This window comes from Rhododendron vialii, chromosome 6a (assembly GCF_030253575.1).
Source record: "Rhododendron vialii isolate Sample 1 chromosome 6a, ASM3025357v1".
In the NCBI taxonomy this organism is placed as follows: domain Eukaryota; kingdom Viridiplantae; phylum Streptophyta; class Magnoliopsida; order Ericales; family Ericaceae; genus Rhododendron; species Rhododendron vialii.
The window spans coordinates 14,803,387-14,813,110 of record NC_080562.1 but is presented as its reverse complement, the minus strand read 5'-3'; the positions used below and the strand labels follow the sequence as shown (position 1 = coordinate 14,813,110).

General features: G+C 45.2%; 1 protein-coding gene across 1 annotated transcript; it reads right to left on the bottom strand.

Annotated features, from left to right (window-relative positions):
- Positions 1–7,473: 7,473 nt before the first annotated feature.
- Positions 7,474–9,483, bottom strand: LOC131328433 (uncharacterized). Its single transcript, XM_058361379.1, has one exon. The coding sequence runs from the start codon at positions 9,481–9,483 to the stop codon at positions 7,474–7,476; it is 2,010 nt and encodes a 669-aa protein (XP_058217362.1).
- Between the last annotated feature and the right edge of the window lie 241 nt (positions 9,484–9,724).

Sequence of the window (9,724 nt, the reverse complement as noted above, 5' to 3'; positions counted from 1 at the left end):
TCCTATAGGCGGAGCCGGCATCCCCTGACCTTGTCATGGGCTATGCCTCCTTGGAAATTGTGGGCGAAGCTGGTCGCTATCTCCCAGGTCCGTATATCATATAGTGCTGACCTTGTCAAGTTTTTCCTTACTCATTAGGTACTCCCCTGTTTCCATGCTCCAGTTTATTCTCTGGAGGTTGGGAACATTGGTAAGACCTAATTGGCGGTTATCGCCTTTTTTCTTTTCCTGGAAGTTTTAAATGCGTGGATCATATCATGGGGACAGGTGGCGAGATCTCGATTCTCCCGGTGCTGGGTGTTGGCTGACGTGTATCGAGAAACCGTTCTTGAGATTGATGCTCATCACTTTACCCTCTCCCTTGTTTTGATCGGTTTCAAGCCAGAGAAGTACCCGAGTCTACCCAGGCATTCTTCTTTGTGAGACTTCCCTTGTGATTTCTCCTTCGTCGTTGTGCTTAGAGCCCGTCCCTCTTAGGTACGTTCTCCTTCCTTTGCTGTTCTTTCTTTGTTTTTCATGCTGGATTCTCCTCCTAGTGTAGAGTTTTCAGACCCGAAGTGGGTCGTTCCAGGTGAGTTTATTTTGTCTCGGTTAATAGAAGACTTTGCCCCCTACTCTCTTTCCTTCCAAAATAGGGTTTTTCGCGACCTCTTCTACCTGTCAGTTCGCTTATATCCCAAGTTTTCTGTTGGAACCCTAATGTCAGAGGGTTTTATCAATTTCTCCTCGATCCTTCAAGCCGAGGAATCGATCGCTGAGGAAGAAGTCTCGATGCGTCATAGCAGCGGTATGAGGGCGTCGTCCGATATTGGATAGCCGAGTGACGTTAGAGCTTCCTCGCCTCCTGTGTCTTCGTCGAGGGATTCCCGTAGGGTTCCTACTTTTTCTGCCTCCAACATCCCATCCACAATCATGAACGAGGAGTTGGCTGTTCTTAGGGTTAGGTATTCGATCCCATCCTCAGTTTCCCTTAGGCAGCCTTCAGGATCCGAGCGAGCTTGTGACCCTATTAAAAATGAGATTTGTATTTACATTGGTGCTTTAGAAGGGGGTTTGCGCCTACCCTTGCCCACCGTAGTGAGGGATGTTTTGAGTTTTCTTGGTCTGGCACCTGGCCAAATTGTGCCAAACTCTTGGCGTCTGTTAATAGGTTGTGCGGCGCTTTGGGGCACGATGTCAGATGGGGAGATTTCTTTGTCAAAGGGCCCTTTTTTCAACCACTTTTCTGTGAAGGAAGCCCCATGAGAGGTTGGCTGGTATTACTTTACCAAAAGGCCTGGTGAGGGGGAGCTAGTAACAGAGCTCCCTATTGTGAGTAAAAATTGGAAAGATAAGTTTTTCTTTGTTGGTGGTGATGGTTGGGAATTCCCTAACTAGGAAGTTGGAATGTATGCCCCCAAGATTCCCCGTAGGTGGGGGGTCCCTATCACAAGTTGTAAGCTAACTGAACTTTTCTCTATCCTTGCAATTTTATGAATCATTCCCTTAGGAATTCTGTTTTGTCTGTATAGTTATGATTCTAGGATTATTCCCTTAGGAATTTAATTATGTTTGTGCAGCTTGAGCTCCTTATCCTTCGAGTCCCGCTATTGAGGCCGAGCTTAAACAAGCCAGGAATTACACAGTACATAGCTGGGAGTTGCTTGTAACTCCAGATTCTTTAGCCGCTTATTTGCTTGGTCTAGAAACTTCTCATGAGGCCTTAGCTCTCTCTCTCGGTATCTTTCTGTTTTTATTTAGTGTTTTAGTGTTAGCTAATTCCCTCATTTGTTTTATCTCTCTTCAGAGGAAGAAAGTAAGAGTCAGGAAATGGCACCAAAAATGGATAAAGCCTTGCTGACCAGACTTAAAGCTGAGAGGGCAAAGCAACCGTCCGGGACCGTAGCAGGAAAAAGGAAGAGCTCGCGTCTCCAAAAAGAGCTAAATATGGACAGCTTCCTAGATGCTGATCTTTTTAATAACCCCACACTTGACTTAGTGGTTGAGCCGCTGGTTGAGGGGGAAGTTGAAAAATCAAGGAAAAAGCCAAAAGGTGTAGCTGGGGAGGGTACCCCTCCTGCGAAGAAGATGAAACTTCCTGGCGGCCCTTCGGTGTTGGGCAATTACAACGATGCTCTTGAGCATGTTTCTAGGTTGCTTCATGCAGTCGATAAAGAGTTGATGGCTGAAATGTCTCTTCAGGCAGTAGGAGAGCAAATGTTGGTAGAGTTGGCCATGGTATGCTCTTCCATTTTCTGAAATTTAATCATTGCTTTGTTGTTCCTTTGGTTAACTTCTTGCTTCTATCTTGGCAGGTTGCGGCTCTTGGTCGATACCTTACTTCCCAAAGCCATAGTTTGGGGAAACAAGTGGTCACGCTGACAGAGGCCAATCTGAATCTCACAAAGCAGGGTGCCTCCATGTCTGCTGAGCTTCGGAAGGTGACCAGCGAGAGGGATGCTGCTCTTAATTCACAGAGAGGTTTGGAGGAGGAGAGAGACATGGCTGTAGCTACTGCTCGTAGTTTGGAGCAGAAACTTTCTGAATGGGGTAAGGAGATGGAGAAGTACAAGGCCATGAGTATGGGGATGCTTGAGAAGGTGAAGAATGCTCGCAAAGAAGCTATTGAACTCTTCCTTCAGTCCCCTGATTACCGTCAAGACATCACCCAACAGTACTTTGATGGGTTTGAAGCCATGAGGAGCCAAGCAGCCTTAGCTTTTCCAACTTTTGGATTTTTCCAAATTTGAAGTTGATGACGAAGAAGGGCCCTCATGTTTTGATGGGGGGCAGAAGGAAAAAGATGAAGCTGATGACGCAATTTCTAAAGATACATCTGCCCCGAGCTCTTCCCTTGCATCTCTTCTCCAAACTCCAGAAAAGGTTTCTCTGCCTCTTGAAGCTTCAATCCCGACCGTAACACCTCCTGTCCTTTCATCTGGTGATGGGCAGGCTATTGATGGTTCTACCCTGGGCCCCTGAGTGGCCTTTCAAAAACTTTTGATTCATTTTGGGTCTGTAACTAAATACTTTTCCATATTTTCGTACTTTTTTAACCGTGTTGGGGTGGCCTTAATCTTGGCCCTTGGATGGTTTGGAAACATTATTTTCTTGGTTGCTGAGAATGATCTCATTGAGATCATATTTTGGGAATCTTGTAAATGTTTTTTGACGATCATGACAAGTGCAGATGAAAGCGTGCTTTCAGTTTGAGCCGAGTTCTGTGGCAACTTCCATCTGTCTTTGTGCTCAATATAGCTTTGTATGCTGTCTTTCATAGATTTATCTCTTGTCTTTATCTCAGTTTTGTCAAACATTTATGCTTGGTCTTGTTCTTGTTTTTGTTTCAAAGCTAGATATTTTTATTCTAAGCTTTGTGCACTTTGTGGTTTATTACCACGTCCTACTCCCCTAAGTGTGTGAATTGTTTGGATGCAAACAATTGAGACACTTTTGTTTTTGATTTTCCCTTGGGACCTTCTTTTGGGTAAGTTATGACTTTTGGAGCGCATAGCTGTGCTACGTCTGTTGAGCTAGGAAATCTTTTCGAAGCAGCTTAGTTATGCATAGCCTTGGCTACGTTTCACGAGCTTGGAAATTTTTCCAAAGCTGCTTAATTATGCATAGCCTTGGCTACGTTTCACGAGCTTGGAAATTTTTCCAAAGCTGCTTAATTATGCATAGCCTTGGCTACGTTTATCTTATAATCCTACTCCCCTAAGCGTAAAAACTTTCTTTGGCATATATTTAATTAATACACTTTTATAGGTTCTGGTAGGATATGCCATAAGTCTTTTCAACTGCCCGAGGTAATCGCTAGTGCAACTTCCCATTATTCTAAGCGGTTGAGGTGGCGGCTTTAATTGTGTCTTGATTATGATCATGCTGATTGGTTTAGCAAGCGGTTAATGAACCGTCAAATATGTGCTATAAGAACCAGTAGTTGTGTTGGATTACTTCCCATTCCATAAGCTTTTCTCAAATCGTAATGGCAAACAACGAGCGTGTCTCAAAGCTGTGCCAAGAGTTGCAAGATTTGAAGGCAGCCATTAATGGGCTGTCTGTGAAGATGGATGCCATGGCGGACTCACTGTCTGTCATGGAGAAGACTGTTCGCATGGTGCTGATCGCTAACTGGGATCAGCTTGAAGCTTTCCGTGGGCAACCGGCGCCCCCAATTCCTTCCCCTCCGAGGGAGGGAGGTAGCGTTTAGGTTGCAACTTTGTGGGTTTTTCCCGCAAAGTACTTTATGTAATAACTGTCCGCACCTCCTTAGAGGTGTGGATTATAATAAATAAAATTTTAAGAATTTTATTATTGTTGCTTGTTCTTCCTTATCATCTAAATAGGAAAAATAGACCATATCATGCTCCACAGAAAGTTTGAACAATCGTCCCGCGTGGGGAGTTTTATTGACCACTTGGGCTAACAGAAAGAACTCGTGGTGCTCATGAAAGCAACTTTATTGCCAATCATTTAATTGAAAATAACAATTTCCTAAAAACAGAAATAAACTTCCAAAAAATATAAACAAATTTCCATTACAAGTACCTACTTGTAATATTTTTTGAGATGTTCTGCATTCCATGAATTCGATAGCTGCTTTCCCCTTAGGGTTGCGAGTCTGTATGCACTAGCTTTGATGTGATTCAAAACCTGATATGGTCCTTCCCAGTTTGGGCCAAGTTTGCCCACCTTCTTTCCAGTTGGATCAACTTTCCTTAGGACTAGGTCACCAGCCCGGAAATCTCTTGGCCTAACCTGTGCTTCATGGTATTTGACCATTCTTTGTTGGTATACAGCCACCTTGGCCATTGCTGTTTCCCTTTTTTCTTCCAAGAGACCTAGCTCAGCCCTAAGATCCTCCTAGTTCTCTTGGTGGTCCATGCTTGCAATTCTATAGTTGAGGAGTTCAATTTCAATTGGGACTACAGCTTCAGCTCCAAACGCGAGAGAGTATGGGGTTTCTCCAGTTGCAGTCCGGGGTGTCGTACGATATGCCCATAGCACATTATAAAGCTCGTCTGGCCAAACTCCTTTGGCCTCTCGCAGCCTTTTCTTGATTCCCTTCTTGATAGTTCGGTTCGTGACCTCTACTTGTCCGTTGGCTTTTGGATGAACCTTGGATGCATAGTGTACATGTATTCCCTTGGAAACGCAATAATCTTTAAACTGAGCATTGTCAAATTGTTTTCCTCGATCTGTGACTATCACTTGTGGTAGACCAAAATGACTAATGATGAATTTCAATAAGAAGTCGATTGTTACTTCCGTTGTGATTGTGGCCAATGCCTTGGCCTCGACCCACTTTGTGAAGTAATCTACAGCTATAATGGCATACTAGACCTGGCCTGTTGCCATAGGAAGTGGGCCAATCAGGTCTATTCCCCAATGGGCATACGGCCAGGGTCCCCTCATTGGGGTTAAGACTATGGGTGATCCGTGCATGATGTTGGCAAACCGTTGACACTTCTCACACCTTTGGACCATTGCTTTGCAGTCCTTTTGCATGCTGGGCCAGTAGTATCCCATCCTGAGGAGCTTGTAGGCTAACATGCGGCCCCCTTGGTGGTCCCCACATACTCCTTGGTGGACCTCCTCCATGGCTCGTGTAGATTCTGTCGTGGTTAGACATCTGAGGCATGGAAGTGAGAAGCTCCTTCTGTATAATACGTCGCCCACCATAAAGTACTTCGCAGCTCTGATCCAAAGCTGCCTAGCCTGGATCTTATTATTTGGTAGCGCCCCATTCCTAATGTATTCAACGATGGGACTCATCCAGGAATTGCTATAGTCGATAGCTTGGACTCATATGCCTGGGGCAAAGATGCTTGGCATCTCCAAATATCGTATTGGTGCATTCCATGGAATGGCATCTTCCTTGGCCGTGGCCAATTTTGATAGATAGTCAGCTTCAGTATTTTCCTCCCTTGGGATTATGATGATATTAAAGCTTTGAAGCCTTGCAATTTGGGACTTGACTTTATCCAAATACTTTTGCATTACTTCTTCCTTTATAGCGTATTCTCCTAGGACTTGTCCTACGACCAATTGTGAATCACTTTTGGCCAACACGTGGTTAGCATCTACGGCCTTAGCCAGCTCCAAACCTACAACGAGGGCTTCATATTCAGCCTCGTTGTTGGTTGCTTGAAACTCAAACCTAAGCGCGTAGCTCAGGCATTGTCCTTTTGGGGACGTTAGGATCAGACCAGCTCCACTTGCATCTCTAGTTATTTGCATCTCTAGTTATTGATCCATCAACCTGAAGGACCCAAGGTTTAGGTTCTTCCTTGGGGAGTTCTTCCGGTTCTGGATACGTGTATTCTGCGAGGAAGTCGACAAGCACTTATGCTTTGACAGCAATCCGAGGCTTGTATTCTATATCGAACTCGCCAAGCTCTATCGACCATTGAATTAATCGTCCTGATGTCTTTGGACAATGGAGGATTCTTTGAAGTGGTTGGTCTGTTAATACTTTGATTGAGTGAGCTTGGAAGTATGGCCGTAGCCTTCTAGCTGCTATTACCATTGCAAAAGCTATCTTCTCAGCCCTAGGATATCTCTGCTCAGCTCCTCGTAACGCTCTACTGGTATAATATATTGGGAGTTGTGTCCCCTGCTCTTCTTGTATCAAAACTGCACTGACGGCGTGAGTGGAGACAGCAAGGTATAAATATAGGTCCTCTCCGTCTTGGGTCCTACTCAGCAAGGGTGGGGACGTTAGATATCCCTTCAGTTGGTTGAAAGCTGCTTCCTCCATGGCAGTCCATTCAAAGGCCTTTTTCAAAACTTTGAAGAACGTTTGACATTTATCAGTTGCTCGTGAGATAAACCTGCTCAGTGCTGCGACACGTCCTGTTAGTTTCTGGACTTCCTTTATGTTCTGGGGTGAGCGCATGGTGAGGATAGCCTGGATTTTTTCAGGGTTTGCTTCAATGCCTCTTTGAGAAACCATAAAGCCTAAGAACATTCCTGAGGAGATCCCGAAAGCACATTTCATCGAGTTAAGTCTCATTTGGTATTTCCTCAGGACTTGAAAGATTTCTTTCAAGTCTGTCACATGATCTCGTGCTTTGGCACTCTTGACAAGCATGTCGTCCACGTATACTTCTACATTGCGTCCTATTTGCTGCTTGAACATTTTGTTGACCAACCTTTGGTATGTTGCCCCAGCGTTCTTAAGACCGAAGGGCATTACTTTGTAGCAATATAATCCCCTATCAGTTATGAACGAGGTTTTCTCTTGGTCTTCTTCATGCATTTGGATTTGATTATATCCTGAGAATGCATCCATGAAGCTCAGGAGCTCATGCCCAGCTGTGGAATCGACCAAGGAATCAATTCGTGGCAAAGGAAAGGTGTCTTTTGGACACGCTTTATTGAGGTCGGTGAAGTCCACACACATTCTCCATTTGCTGTTGGCTTTCTTCACCATAACCACGTTGGCCAACCAATCGGGATAGAGAACTTCGCGGATGGATCCGGCTACTACTAGTTTAGCTCCTTGGCTGCAGCTTTGTTCCTTTCTGAAGCAAAAGTCCTTTTCTTTTGCTTAACAGGTCGCATTGTGGGGTCCACGTTTAATTTGCGAGATATGACCCTTGGGTCAATTCCTGGGATATCCTCATGGGACCATGCAAAGACGTCTTTGTTATCCCTTAGGAATTGTAACAGTTCTGCCTTTGCCTCTGTGCTCGATCCAATCCTCACAGTCCTCCCTTGTAGACCCGGCTCCAAAAGTTCTTCTAGGAGCTCTTCCACTGGTTCTCCATGCTGGAGTTTTTCTTCGTCCTGTGTGTCAAGGCTTTCTATGCTCATCATTATGTTTGCCCCTTTAAGTGAGGAGACGTAACATTCTCGGGCTGCCTTCTGATCTCCCTTGATGCAACCAATTCCTTCCGGCGTTGGGAATTTCATCATCAGATGAAACATGGAGATTATTGCCCCAATTTTATTTAGGGTCGTCCTCCCCAGTATCGCGTTATATGCTGAAGGACAATCGACTACTATGAAATCTATCATTCGCGTAATCTGACTTCCTTCGTCCCCCATCGTAACTGGTAGGGCTATTTGACCAGCTGGATAGACGGGCGTACCTGCAAATCCAACCAGTGGCGATATCAAAGGTCTTAGTCTTTCTCGTCCAACTTTTAGTTGATCATATGCATGGAGGTAGAGAATATCGGCCGAGCTTCCGCTGTCTATTAATACTCTTCTTGTGAGGTAGTTGGCCACCACAATGGTTATAACCAGGGGGTCATCATGAGGAACTTGAGTTCCCTTGATGTCTTCTTCTAAGAAAATGATGGGTATTTCCTCTTTCTTTTGGATTTTGCTTGGGCGGCTAACAGTGTTGACCTCCAAGTATTCCTCCGTTCTCAGTTTCCTGAGGTGAGCTTTCCTGGCATTGCCAGATTCTCCATCTCCGGCAAGCCCTCCATGGATGACTTTGATCTCTCCAATAGGACCTGATCGGGGAGCCGTGGCATCTTTTCTTTCCTTGCTTGTATCATCCCTCATGGATATCTTCTGATACTTCTTCGTTACGAAACGTTGAAGTCTGCCTCTTTGGATCAGTTCCTCAATCTGCTGTTTTAAGTCAATGCAGTCATCCGTGTTGTGACCATGGTCTCTGTGGAACCTGCAGTATTTGTCTTTAGCTCTCTTGTTAGGATCAGTCCTTAGCTTTCCAGGCCATTTGAGGTTCGGATCATTTTGTAAGTTGCTGAGGATTTGTTCTGTCGTGGCTATGAGTGGTGTAAACTGCTTGTATTTGCCTTGGGGCGGTCCTCCTCCTCGTTTTGGGGAGGATCTGGAGTCCATCTTCTTATTTTTTGGCTCCCCTCCCGTCTTGCGGGTGGATTCCCTTCTTTTCCAATCGGATGGGGGAAATTCGCCAACCTGTGATGGCCCTGCATGGGGATCAAAACTGTCATGGGAACGCCTTGCGTAGATGGCTTCCTCTGCGTTCATGTGTTTCTGTGCCCCAAGCATTAGTTTTGCCAGGGTCTTGGGTGGTTCTTGAGATAGAAGATATAAAAACTGTCCTGAATACAGTCCAGCAATATACGCAGTTATGCTCACGCTGTCATCAGCTTCCTCTATCTGAACCACCTCTTTGTTAAACCTGGTAGTATACTCCCTTAGCGACTCCCACCTTCCCTGTTTTACTGTCAAGAGGTGCATTGCTGGGTTGCCGTAGCGTTGGCCAGCAATAAAGTAGCTCACAAAGCTAGTGCTAAGCTCTTTAAAACTATGTATGCTTCCTGGGGGGAGGTTGTTAAACCATGCCCGAGCACTTCCTTTGAGGGTGACAGGGAATGCACGACACATTACCTCATCTGGTACTGCTTGTAGGTGCATTAGGGATTTGTATGTTTCTAGATGATCCAATGGGTCCGTGGAACCATTGAATGTCTCTAGCTGAGGCATTTTGAACTTCCTGGGGAGTGGCAGTCCCATGACCTTAGATGTGAAGGGTGAATTCGTATTCTGCACCATCTCTTCTACCGTGGCAGGAGTTTGTGCTTTGATGTGTTTCATCAACCCATCGATCTAGTCCTGCATCTTGAGCAACGCTTCCTGTTCGTGGGGTTGCTTTTCTAGGAGTGGTTTGCCGTGCTTCCTTCTGTTCTGGCTTTCCTTTTCACTGGATTTGGCATCCTCCCTGTCATCTTCTTCTGGTCTTTCGCTGTGTCGTTGGTTTAAGATGCTTGGCTTTGAGATTTGCTTTCACAGATCT